Genomic DNA, 12,977 nt, shown 5'->3' with positions numbered 1-12,977 from the left:
ACCTCTAGCCCCGCCCCAGGTCCTGCTGCCCTTGCTTCCACAGCCCAGCCTCTGCAGCCAGCCTCTATCCCAGGATCCTGCCTCTGACCAAACCCGTCCCTCGCCCCTTGTCGCCTGCCTCGAGAATCACGTCTGGGGGCTGCGCGTAGTTCCACAGCCGGATCCAGTTCCAGCAGGAGCGAGCCTTTTCGTAGTTGTAGGTGGCTGAGGTGTGCTCGAAGTCTATGCTGGCCCCTGTGCGGACGGACGGACGTCCGGGCGAGGATCAGATTCAGCCTGGGGAGGGCACTCGCCGTGTGCGGGAGCCCCTGGGAGGCCTCACCGCGCCCTCTCTGGACCTCAGTGCTCTCTTCTGGGCAGTGGGTCTGACAGTAACCATAAAGGCCGCCAAAGAGCGCCCACCCCAGGTCCACTGGCAGCGGTAATGAGCCAGGGCTTTCCCCACCAGCCTGGGGAAGACGTGCGCACTATGTCTGGCAGCCCTGTTGTGCTATTGTGGCTGGTTTTACACCCATTGTACAGAGTAGAGAGGGGAAGTTCTGGCTCTGAGAGGGTGAATGGAACCCAGAGTCGCTCAGGGGTCGGGGCAGACGCCCTGTGACCCCCATGTTTCACTGAGGTTAGGGTGCCCTCCCGGGCCCCTCTTTTGGCCTCCCTCACCAGGAGACCCTTGCTCACTCATGCTAACCTCCTCCCCTGGGGCATCTGGAAGGCTTTTCCCTCCTCACAGGTCTGGACCCAGTGTCACTCTGCCCGCGGGGGTCCCCTCTATCCCTGCTCCCTGCTTCATTGCCCCTGAAGTCCTGAGTCCTGACTCACTGTTGGCCCACATTGGTTTATTTCTAGTCAGTGTGTCCCCACTCCTCAGGGATCACTTTGTCCTGTTGACCACTGTGTGGCAGCCCCAGGCTGAGGGAGGGGCAGGAGGGAGGGGCAGTGGAGGAGTCAGGCAGTGGACAGCATCTGGATTCCTAGCCCCATCCCTGCTTCTGGCTCCATTAGACAAAATAAATTCTAGCAGGAAAACCAGCTGAGAACAGAGGTTAGCTCTGAGGAGGACTGTCCTCAAGCAGAGGGTGTATCACACCAGAACCAAAATCCAGGCATGGAAGGGTTTCTGCAGACGCTGAGGGGGGTGGAAGCGGGCAGGGGAGGCCGCTTACCTATAGACTTAAGGGCAAAGTCCGGCTTTTCAATGTAATCGCCTTGTATCATCTTCATTATTTTCTGGGTCATTCTTTGCTGAGAAGGCAGAAAACACAGGCTGTGCCTTGATGTGTCCTTACAGATCACAAGCCCCAGGGGTGTGTCCTCCACAGGTGACAGGTGCAACAGGAGACCCTCTTGGGGAACCTCTGATGGCCCAGCACAGGACTGCCCAGTCCCTGTACTGTGAAGGATGACCCAGTGACACAGAGCCCTGCCCCCTCCCCGAGGTTCACTTTGAGTGTCTGAGTTCACCATGACTGTGTCACAGAGGGGCCAAGAGTCTCACTGAGGGCAAGGACAGGGGCTCTGGAATCAGCAGGACCTGAGTGCTGTGGGGCCTTGGGCAATACTGTGCCTCTGAGACTTGAGACCCGTAAGATGGGGTGGTAATGGCGTCTCCCTCTCAGAGAGGATTAGAGAGGTCTAGAAAGCCCCCAGTGTGTGCCAGGACTGGCCTCAGCCTCCTGCAGCAATCCTAGGAAGTGTGGACGGTCTTCCTCCCATTTTAAAGGTGAGAGCGTAGAGGCAAAAGGACTTTCACATGTGGCCCATTCTATTTTCCAACCATGGCTGCAACCAGGTCTCCCATTCCACACTCAATGTGATGCTGACTTCTTCCCTTGAGAGGCAGATAAGCTCCCTCCCCATTAGTCTGGGCTGGTGACTGTGGCAGAAGTGATGCTCAGTCCTAAAAGTCACTAGAACACTGACTGGTTTTCTAAAACCTCCACTCTTGGAAGCTGCCTCCATGTTGTGAGGAAGCCCAGGCCGCATGAGGAGGTGCTTTGGTCAACAGCCTAACTCGGTTCCTAGCTGATGGCCAGCACCACTCTCCAGACTCTTCATCAAAGCCCCCTGTGTTGAGGTTTCCCAGCTGAGGCCCCAGGTGTTGTGGGGCAGAAACCAACCATCCTTGACCTGTCCTGACCTGCAGACTCTCTGACCATGATACAGTGGTTGTTTTACACTACTAATTCTTGGGATGCAGCCATAGTGACTAAACAAGAGCCAGGCTGTTATAGGGTAGTGGTTATAATTCTGTTTTGTTGATTTGGAAACTGATGCTCAGATAGGTTGATGGCCTGCCTTAGGTTGCACAGCTCCAAAAGATAAAGTATCCCTAACTCTTACTTTGTTTGCTGGGCAAATGCTCATTTATTTCTTCTCAAAACTGGGTCACCAACTCCAAGAAATTTCCCTGATGGTCCCTGCCCTTTTTGGGCTCCAAGTCTGGTTAGGGGTCCACAGGTCCTGGGACTGCCTTGAAGGGAGGGATGGAATTTAGTTTATCACTATCCTTGAACCCCAGAATGGGACCAGGCATACAGTAGGTGCTTAATGATTATGTATTGATTAGTGTATGCCTTGGGCTTCTACCTTTGTTCCAAGGAAACAAGCGTTTAAGGAACACTTACCCTATGACAGACATTATTCTAAGGATTACAGGAATTACCATGTTTAATCCATATACAACCCATTGTGTAGATGAGGAAACTGAGGCACAGAGAAGCTAAGGGAGGAGAGCAGTCACACAACTTACAGATGGTAAACATGGGATTCAAATCTAAGTACTTGACTCGAGAGCCAGTGCTGACTGTCTCTCTGAGTCGGTGGTCCCTCTTCTACAACCCCCCACCTGGCCCATCCCTGCCTCCCTCCCCCATGTAGAGAGGAAACTCCTGCAGGGGCCTCACTCCTGAGTGAGGAAGAGTGCTTGGGGGAGAGGAAGGAGCCCCGGAAACCTGGAATTTGGGGGGGGAAGGGGTCCTGGGGATTGAACCCAGGGCCTTGTGCTTGCAAGGCTGATGGCCAGCACCACTCTCCAGACCCTTCAAGCTGCAAGCGCTCTACCAACTGAGCTCTAGCCCCAGCCAGAAACCTGGGACTTTGAAACAACAAAAAGCACAGTCAAGCTTCAGGCAGCTTTGCTCGATCTCACACGACAAAACCCCCATCTGTAAATTCTTAGAAACTTGGCTTCTAGGCCAAGACGGTGAAAACTCACCAGATGTTTTGGTAGATAAGGCTGAAGCTACCTTATGAACTGTAGAACAAAGAGGCCCAGGAGGCGAGAAGAGAAAAGACAGTAGAGGACTTGTTCAGGAGTTGACATCCGAATAACAAAAGCTTAAAAGTGAGAGTAGAGCCAGGCGCGGTGGCGCACACCTGTCATCTCAGAGCTCAGGAGGCTGAGGCAGGAGGATCGTGAGTTCAAAGCCAGCCTCAGCAACTTAGCCAGGCCCTGAGCAACTCAGTGAGACCCTGCCTCCAGATGAAAAATAAAAAAGGGCTGGGGGTGTGGCTCAGTGGTTGAGGACCCCTGGGTTCAATCCCCAAATTAAAAAAAAAAAAAAGAATAGAGCAAACAGGACCAGGGAGGAGGGCACCAGTTTGATCACATGATTAAAGAACATTTCTTAGGATGGAAGGTCGTGAGTTTGTGGACTGAAAGCTTCCTCAGGGTGTCTGGCCCATGGGTGTTTTTTCTGGAAGTTTTGGATGGAAGGTAAGACCTGGCCTGGTGTGGAGGGCCAGTGCCCACCACAGCAACTACTAGAAGAAGTCAGAGAGTTGAATAAATCATATTTCAAGGCCAATGTGAGCTAGGGACTAAAATTCCAGAGAAGGGAGAACCAGGCCCAGTTCTGCTGACAATTTTATTTTGACCCCTGGGGTCGTTTGACGATTCGGATCATGGACTAAGGATCAGGGCTTGGGCCAGACTCTGAACTACTCCTGGAGAAGGAGGAGCACTGAAGTTATCGTGGTCCCCCCCTGGGCTAAGGGGATCAAATCAGGACAGAGGAAATGCACCCTCGGCCAGTCTCCCCCACAAAGTGTTCCCTGGACTCCAAGACTACAGGAGACCAGGAGCTGCTTCCAAGGCTCTGGAAGGCAGAATTAAACTTCCTGTCTTCTAAAGCTTAGGAAATAAAATGGTGTGTGTGGGGGGGAGTGCACAAAATAAAACAAGTGAGAGACTAAAGCCGTAGGACCGTGGTTCTCTGGGGTTGGCATCAGCGTCCCCTGGCTTGATTCCCGTCCTCAGACTTCAGCTCCAACCGGTCTGGGTGGGGCCCATTCATTGGAATGTCTGACATTTCCCCAGGTAACGGTGCAGTGTGGTCCTCTGAGACCCACTGCCCTAGAAGGAGCAGTGAGTCAGCCCAGAGTACCCTAGCTGCCCTTCTGGAGGCACTGAACTAGTCTGGGCACCATTAGAAGGTGGGAATTCAAGTATGCCCTTGGAAGAGGAGGTGCCATTGGGCCAGAGATTTTATACTGATTCAGGGCTAGAAGGAAAAAGGAGAATTGAGAGCCCTCAGATCGATGGTCAGTCTTCCCCATTAAACACTTGCCAAATATTTGAAACTGCCTGGGCAGCTTTCCAAAGAGCTAACCTGAAAATATCTGAATAAATCTCATAAATTTGCAATCTGGGTCAGTCTGAACCAGCTCAGTGTGTGTCTAGAAAGAAGGGATCATATCCTCCTCCAAAGAAAAGGGAACTGTACTGGTAGAAGTCTTAAAGTACTTGAAGCAATAGAGTTCTTTTATATCCCATGACCAGAAAACACTAAAAATATAAAAATGTATAAAAATTTTCATACACAAAAATAGACACTAAGAGTCAAGATTGTATGGCTGATACCCAAGAGAAAAAAACAGAAAACAGAAGAAGGCCAAAGATAATCCAGATGTTGGAGTCAGCAGACAAAGATTTGAAAGATAACCATGACTGATGAGTTAAATAAAATAAAGGAAAAGATGTATAACATAAATGAAATGATGGAGAATTTTACCGTAGAGTTAAAGTCTATGAAAAAGAGTTAAATGTGCATTGTATAACTAAATAATGCAATATATGAAATAATAGTAGATTTCTCAGGCAGAATACAGAATTATTAGTGAAACTGAAGAAATTTAAAAAAAAACAATATCAAAACATGGAGAAAAAGAATTTTTTTTTTTTAAAAAGTGAATCAGGTGGGCTGGGGATGTGGCTCAAGTGGTAGCGCGCTCGCCTGGCATGCGTGCGGCCCGGGTTCGATCCTCAGCACCACATACAAACAAAGATGTTTTGTCCGCTGATAAATAAATAAATAAATAAAAATTAAAAAAAAAAAAAAGTGAATCAGGTGATAGCATAGGAATTACATAAAACACACTCTAAAGGTCTAGCATAGTAATCAGAATTCAAGAGAGGAGTGATGATGGGGAAGATCAATATTTTAAGAGAGAAAGGCTAAGCATTTTTTAAAACTATTGAAAAATATCAATATATAGATTTAAAAAATATAGGAAACCTCCAAGCTGGTTATATATAGACTACGAGGGGCTGGGATTGTGGCTCACTGGTGAAGCACTTGTCTTGCACATGGGAGGCACTGGATCCTCAGTACCACATAAAAATAAAATAAAGGTATTGTGTCCATCTACAACTAAAAACATTTTTTAAAAAAGAATGTTAGACACAAAAAGAATATCCTATAAACTCCCAGGAGTAACAAATGGATTAAACCCAAAGGGTCAATAATCAGAGTGGCATAATAATTCTCAACAGCAACAATACAAATGAGAATACAGTGGTAGACCTCCTTCAGAGTTCTCAGGAGAAAATTTCCTTTCTAGAATTCTATACCCAGCCAAACTACCAATCAAGTGCAAGGGTAGAATAAAGGTGTTTTTAAATATGTAAGTTCTAAGTTCTTTTGCTGTTTTCTCAGTAGTTACTTGGGGATGTGCTCCATTAAAATGAGGGATAAAACCAAGAAAGGAGAAAACTCAGGATATAAAAAAGAGGGCATCAAAGAAGTTAGGTGTCTGGGAGCAGAATGAGTGGCATCTCACCTCATCTGACATGGCCTCCATTTCTTGGAGTCTGGCAATGAGCTGGTTCATGCTGCCTCGGAGGTCCTGGATTTCCCCAGTGTGATGTCGCACCTTCTCCTGGTACATCCTTAACAGGAAGGAGTGAAGCAAGAAGTGACTGCCTTGTAATGCTGCTATTGTGGCCTCAAGTTCTCTCTTTGCTAGTCAACTCTCAAAGAACTAGCTTCATCATCTTCTCCTCTCTTGGGCCCATTCCTGGTTCACCCAGAAGTTAAACACTATCCATTCTCTTCTTTCTTCTTGGAATATGCTTAAGACCAGTTCATTCTTTCCACATATTTCTGAGAATTTTGTTTGCAGTTAAGAATGCTGCTACCAGGTGGTGACTTGTTCATTAAAATCTCTTGACTACCATTTACTGATCACTGACTGTGGACCAGGAACTATGCAGATTTTCTTTAATACCCATAATTCCCCAGGGCAAGGTGGAGTACTCTGCCTCATCTCACACATGAGGTGTTAAAAGCTCAGTGAGAGGAAGTTTCTTTGGCATCAGGCCAGACAGGTAAAACTCATGAGAGCTAGGACTGAAGTCCAGGTTTGTCTGTGAGCTCATGTTCCTAGCCAATATACCCCAGAGTCTTCCTATACCTGTATTTTTTTTTTTTTTACATGATAGGACTTACCAGCAGATTCCTCTTACCTCAAACTCTGCAATGGACTATTTATGCTGTCATCCTGGAGGAGTGTTGAAGAAAGCAGAAATCCCCTTCAGTTGGCCTGAGAGAGCTCCCTCCATCCATTCTCCAAAACCACAAGTCCATCCACTCATCCACCTTCCCATGTAGGCTTCCATCCATTCACCCACCTACCATCTCTCCAAACTCGAAACTCCAGTTTACTCTTAGTTTTATCCATCCATTCTCATCCATCACCTTTCCTCACCCTTCAACCCTTCCATCTCCCCAAGCTCCCTGTCCATCCCCCTCCCATCCGTCCACCCTACCCCATATATCCTCCTCTCATCCATCCATCTCCCCACTTACCTATCTATCCCACCTGACCTCCCGACTGCCCATTCTCCCTTTTATATGTTCCTCTGCTGGTTCTCCCAGCCCTACCTCCATTACGTCCAACGTCCGTCCATCCATCCATCCATCCATCCATCCATCCATCCATCCATCCACCTTCCTATCCCTTCTCCCTCTATTCAGGCTCCCATCTGACCATCCAGTCATTCAACATTGAGCGTGGCAGCCCTTTTCCCTGCACTGAGCTGGAATTGCCCAGAGGTGTCACACCGCCCTCTCTCCTTCCTCCAAGTTGCTGCAGCAGAGCTGGGGAGACAGTCAGGAGTGTAGGACATTGTGGGAGAAAGGAAGGGGCTGGGACCACCTCTGCCTGGTTGTTCCTGGAGGGAGCGACATGTTGTGAATCTTGAAGAAGGTGAAAGGGTTCATAAGGGAGAGGAGAAGAGATAGGCCTCTGGGGTTCCCGGTCCCTGCAGGTGTTGCGAGACGTCCTTGAACAGGGAGCTCCAGTCACCTTTCCCCTCTTCTTTCGTCCCCAGAAACCACAAAGCAAAGGGGTATCGTTGTCTCATTTAAGCAGAAAAGAACAAACTGTTGAGTAGAAAGAGGGTCTTCCCCCTTCCCACTGCCTCGCTTTATTGGGAGCCTTGAGAAAGGAGAGATGAGTCATCTCGGGGGTGACAGGAGAGCCATCCTGGTGGAGGGACTATTGCATGTGGTCTTTGAAAGTCACAGGTAGCAGGAGAGATGGGTCCTAGATGGGTGGCGTGATCAAGGCAGAGATTTGGTTTGGAATAAAGCAGCAACTTGACAGGGTCCAGATTTGGTGAGAGCAAGAGGAGCTACGGAGGGACAATTAGCTGCCCGAGGGGAGACTAGTCAGCTGTGGGCTGGACGAGGGCGCACTCACCTGCCAGACTTCCATTTTTGATGGTAAATGCATAGAAAACATCCAGAATCCTGCGGGGCCATGAGAACAAGAATCAGCTGCTTAACATAGAAGGTCAAGAGCGAGCCTCTGCTCTGGAGTCAGAGCCCAGCCCTGCCACTCGCTAGCATTGCACAACTTTGGGAGAAATGACTTAATCCCTCTATGCCTCAGTTTCCTCCTCTGCCAAATGGCAATAACATAAAATCCACTTCATGTGCAAATGAAATCACATGCAATGTATGTTACATAAACTACCTGGTACCTGTCTCACACTCCCATCCCGACCTTGCTGGGGAGGATTAGTACAGAGAAGAAGGCAGGTGGTTTCTTCTGCATTTCATGATCTCCAGATCATTTCATGATCTGCATTTCATGAGGCTGAAACCTCACCATTTCAGCAGTTGTTTAAAAGCCTTTAAAACCTATTTGTTATTATTGACAAAATACTTTTTTTTTTTTGGAGCGAGGGATCAAATGCAGGGGTGCTTAACCACTGAGTCATATCCCCAGTCCTTTTGACATTTTTTAAAATTTTGAGACAGGACCTCGCTAAGTTGCTGGGGTTGGTTTTGAACTTGTGATTTCCCTGACTCTGCCTCCCAAGAGGCAGGGATTCGAGGTGTGGACCACCACACCCAGCTTGATACACCACTTAACCAACTAGGAACGGAAGAGAACCTCCTCAGTGTAACAGAAACCCACAGCTAACATCCTATCGTTGGCGCTGGATGGAAGCTTTCCCACTAAAATCGAGACATAAAGCCCTCACAGTTGCGGTCAATTGATTTTCACAAGGGCGTCGAGACAATCAGTAAGACTAAAATAGTCTTTTCAATAAATGGTTCTGGAACAACCATGTATCCATATTCAGAAGCATGACACTTTGTGGTTTCCAGAGCTCTTCTTGGCTTTCAAAAATTTTTCTTGGACATCATTTCACTGAACCCTCATTAGACAGGTGGGGACGCTGAGTCGTGTGCAGGGGACATGTGTGGCCAGGTGTCGCAGAACAGTGCTAGATCCCTGCTCTCCTCTCCCAGCGGGGGGCCAGAGCCCGGGGACACCACCTGCCCGGGGTCTGCAGACCCACCGAAAACGCAGAGGACCAGCACACCCGTCTTCTCCATGAGCTTCTGGAAGAACAGCCTGCACCTGGAGGCCAGGGTAGCCAGAGTCAAGGGGCCTCCTCCTCGGCCCTGGCCACCAGCGTGGTTTGCCCCCCTCCCTCCCTGATGAACGAGGCCCCCGCTGGGACCTCCAGGGTCCCCCACACTCCCCCCCGAGCGCTGGTTGTGTCTGTCCTTGTCTCCAGGCTGGAGCTCACGAGGGGTGGGCCGAGGCTGGGACCAGGACAGGCATCAGACTTCAAATGAATGGAGGAGGCCGAGCGTCAAGCCCAGGACCCAGCCCTCTGTCCCCAAGCTGGGTGCCAACGAGGGGAGCTTAGAAAAGAAGGGGCAGGGGTCCAGGGGCAGCCGCTGCGGAGGGAGGCTGAGGAGCCCTGGGGGGCCCTGGGGCCAGCTTGGGGTCCCTGGTCTACACTGCTACCAGAGGGACGCCTAAGCCAAAGACGGGCTACCTTCCCGCCCGGCCCTGCCGCTCACCGGCAGGTGTTGAAGAGGACCTGCTGGGCCTGGGTCCTCAGGAAGTAGGCCAGACAGGCGATCCAGGCTGCAGGGGAGACGACGGAGCATGAGTCCTTGGGCCTCATCCCTGTCCCACGGCGGGTCCTGGGGCTGTGGGGGCACCTTGGAGCTGGGCGGCCTTCTTCTTATTTATTTTTTCTGTGGTGCTGAGGCTCGAGCCCAGGGCCTCACGCATGGGAGGCAAGGCCCCTGGCTGAGCCCAGCCCCAGCCCTGGGAGGCCCCCTGGACTCGCTGGTCAAACCCAGGACAGGCCCTGGCCTGGCCGATGGGACGTGCCAGGCTGGTGCCTGCTGGGTCCTGCAGGTGAGCGCTGCTGTGGCCCTAAGGGCTGGAATGTGCTGATGCCCAGGTCCAGAACCTGGGAGCCTGGGACCGGAGGGGCCTTGCTGGGTTCCTCTGGGGAAGCTCAGCGTGGGGCCGGCAGAAACAGGGGTGCAAAAGGGTGGGGGGGGAGAATGGAGGAGGGAATGGCCGCTAGACTTGGAAAATGAGTGGACTGGAAGATGAGAGAGGCTGTCGGCTGGAGGGGGTGACTCCGCGGGAACCGGGCCGGGCTGGGGCCCAGCAGAGGAGGGCTGACGGGCAGCCCTTCACTGGCCAGTGTCCATCCATCAGGGGATCCTGGCTGGGATCACCCCGGTGGAGCTTAACCTGCGGCTCCTGCAAACTCAGGGCCTCCCCCTCCCCAGCTTAGCGGGGCCCGACCCTCTTGGGCCCAGGGGGTGGCCGAGGGGACTCTGCAGACCATACGCACACAGATATCCCAGCAGGAACTGAGTCAGGCTGATGGCCGGGGCATTGATGCGGGCGGGCAACGGGAAGCTGTCATCTGCAGGGAGCGATGGGCGGTCAGGTCACTGCCTTTGAGACGTGGACTGGTGGAGACCTGGGGGGCACTCAGGGCTCGGAGTGAGCGTCCCTGCCCCTCTGCCTCCACCTCTTGCTGTGTGACTGTGGATTTCCTGCTAAACATCTCTGAGCCTCAGCCCCTCAACGGCCCCCTCCCGCTCCCCTCTCTGCTCACTCCTGCTTGGTGAGGGGTCCATCGCCATCCTGCTGGTGTTCCGGGGTCGCAGGTTGCATCTGGGGACGACAAGGTTCACAGTCGCGGTTTACAACACAAGCCGGTGACGTCACCGCATCCCAGATTGAGAAACTGAGTGACAGAGAAGTTTGCCAAGACCACCAGGCTGGGAACAGGGACAGATCAGGGTCTGGCTGACCCCAAATCCAGGTGTCTTTTAAGGCAAGGACTGTGGTTGGTGTGGCTATTGCAGGTGACCATCACCCCCAAGCCACCTACTCCTCTTGGTGGCAGAAGCCTGATTTGGGTAAAGGTTTCCTCATCGCTGAGTTGAGACCCACAGGGAGCAGTGACCGCTCTCCTTCCCCCTAAGTAGTCATGTTTCTGCCCCCCACGGAGGGCTGTGGTGGCCACGCTGTGACGGCGAGAGATGACTAAAAGGAAGAGCCATGTGGCAGCCGGCACCTGGTCTCCCGAGGCAGCACCACTACAGAATCCAGGGACTCTGGAGCCACAGTCAGGAGCCCTTGGTAGGTGAGATGCAAACCTTTCATTTCCTCAGGCAGTGGTCCCCCAACATTCTCTCATGGTCCCCCCTTTGAGTTTATATTTATTTCTTGAGAAATTACATATACACCTGCTACAGCTTGGATGTTGAATGTCCCCCAAAGACTCCTGTGTTAAAGGTTTGGGTCCCCAAATGGCCCTAGGGGAAGGCAATGTGGACCTTTAGGAGGTGGGGCCTCGTGGGAGGTCCTTAGGTTGTTGGGGGCGTGTCCTTGGAGAGAACTGTGGGACCCCAGTCTTCCCTTCTTTCCTTCCTGGCTTCTTAGGTGGGTGATTTTCTTCCCCCATGTACTCTCACCATGATGCAGTGCCACCCCAAACAGGGGGGCCACTTGATCATGGACCAGAACCTCCAAAACCATGAAATATACCTTTTCTCTTGATAACTTAATTATCTCAGGCATTTTATTATAGTGGTAGAAAGCTCACATAATTCCCAATTATGCCAACATACACTTACCCTTCCTCAATGTACAGATTCATTTATACATTCCTGGGGAATATATAGCACAGGGGGGTGACTAGCTTCACAACTTACTGTAGACCTTAAAATAACTAGAAGAGAGGAGTTTGAAACTTCCCAATACAAAGAAATGCTCATTACCCTGATCTGATCATCATAGAGGATAGCATGTACCAACTTTTCACTTTGCACCCATAGACACAATTATTATGTGTTAATTAAATCAAGGAGGATGAGCTAAAAATACTCATGCAGCATTAACGATTTCTTCCTTCACCTCCATGGCTTTTTTGTAAACCCTGGTGGGATACATATACACCCTGTTCTGGGACCCAGAAGTGGGTATCCTTTTGAATGTTGGAATTCCTGTCACCTGCAGCTAGAGGCCTCCTGGCAGAGATACGTGTTTCCTGGTTCAGTGTCTGCCTCCTTCACAGACTAGCTCCATGATAGCAGGGAGCACGTGGGGCTGGTTCAACATGGTGCCCCCGTCCTCTGCACGGTGCCTGGCAAAGAGTAGGTGCTCAATAAACACATCCTGAAAGATGGCCACCTCCTCGCCAAGAGACTTTGGGAAAGCCACCGTCAACCTCTCATCAACTGTAAAGCACAGCCGGTTATGCCAGCTCCCCTCCCAGCAGGGGTGGAGGGGCTGCCTTTTGTCAGTTGTTAAAGGCTGAGCCAAGGGAGGGGCTGTTGTCCTCACCTCCTGGGCCTAACATTGGGGATCCCATCTTCGCATAGGGAACCTGGGTCCCCAGTGTTCCTTGACCGTGGCATCGATTCCCTTCTGTAGGGCTAATGGATGGTGGTGGGGATCTCTGGGAGTCAACGAGGAGGAACTAGCTGCTGCCACCACCTCAGAGTGTCCTCTGGAAGGTGCCATGTGGAATTTGCCAGGGTCAGGGAGAATTGTTGGCTCTATGACCTCACAGAGCAGGTGGGCAGGGAGGACACCCAGTCTCCAGCTTGGCCCCAGAACCTCCCCTCAGAAGAAGCCATTGTGACAATTTTCCATGTTTAAGATGGAGGAAATTGAAGGCATAAGGCAGTAAGGGCCGCTGGGTGCTGAAGGGCACATCTGTAACTTAGTGACTCAGGAGGCTGAGGCAGGAGGATGGCGAGTTTGAGGCCAGCCTGGGCAACTAAGTGAGACATTGTCTTAAAATAAAAATGAAAAAGGGTGGGGATATAGCTCAGTGGTAAATCTTTCCTGGGTTCAATCTCGAGTACCAAAAAGAACAGGGAAAAACAAAACAAAACAAAAACAAA

The 12,977-nt window shown here is 51.0% G+C and overlaps 1 protein-coding gene across 1 annotated transcript in view; it reads right to left on the bottom strand.

The window, feature by feature from the left end:
• The window catches only part of Sun5 (Sad1 and UNC84 domain containing 5), a 15,584-nt gene extending 3,099 nt beyond the window's left edge, over positions 1–12,485 (bottom strand). Inside the window, exons 1-10 of the mRNA XM_015505332.2 lie at positions 12,412–12,485; positions 10,676–10,734; positions 10,406–10,480; positions 9,609–9,675; positions 9,095–9,156; positions 7,984–8,033; positions 6,746–6,780; positions 6,061–6,169; positions 1,164–1,242; positions 119–234 (exon numbers count right to left, since the gene is read on the bottom strand). Coding sequence (XP_015360818.1) covers positions 119–234; positions 1,164–1,242; positions 6,061–6,169; positions 6,746–6,780; positions 7,984–8,033; positions 9,095–9,156; positions 9,609–9,675; positions 10,406–10,480; positions 10,676–10,734; positions 12,412–12,485 — 726 coding nt within the window. The remainder of the gene's footprint in view (positions 1–118; positions 235–1,163; positions 1,243–6,060; positions 6,170–6,745; positions 6,781–7,983; positions 8,034–9,094; positions 9,157–9,608; positions 9,676–10,405; positions 10,481–10,675; positions 10,735–12,411) is intronic.
• Positions 12,486–12,977: the final 492 nt, after the last annotated feature.

Source organism: Marmota marmota, unplaced genomic scaffold (assembly GCF_001458135.2).
Source record: "Marmota marmota marmota unplaced genomic scaffold, marMar, whole genome shotgun sequence".
In the NCBI taxonomy this organism is placed as follows: Eukaryota; Metazoa; Chordata; class Mammalia; order Rodentia; family Sciuridae; genus Marmota; species Marmota marmota.
The sequence above is the reverse complement of the archived record's forward strand: the minus strand, read 5'-3'. Positions and strand labels throughout refer to the sequence as shown.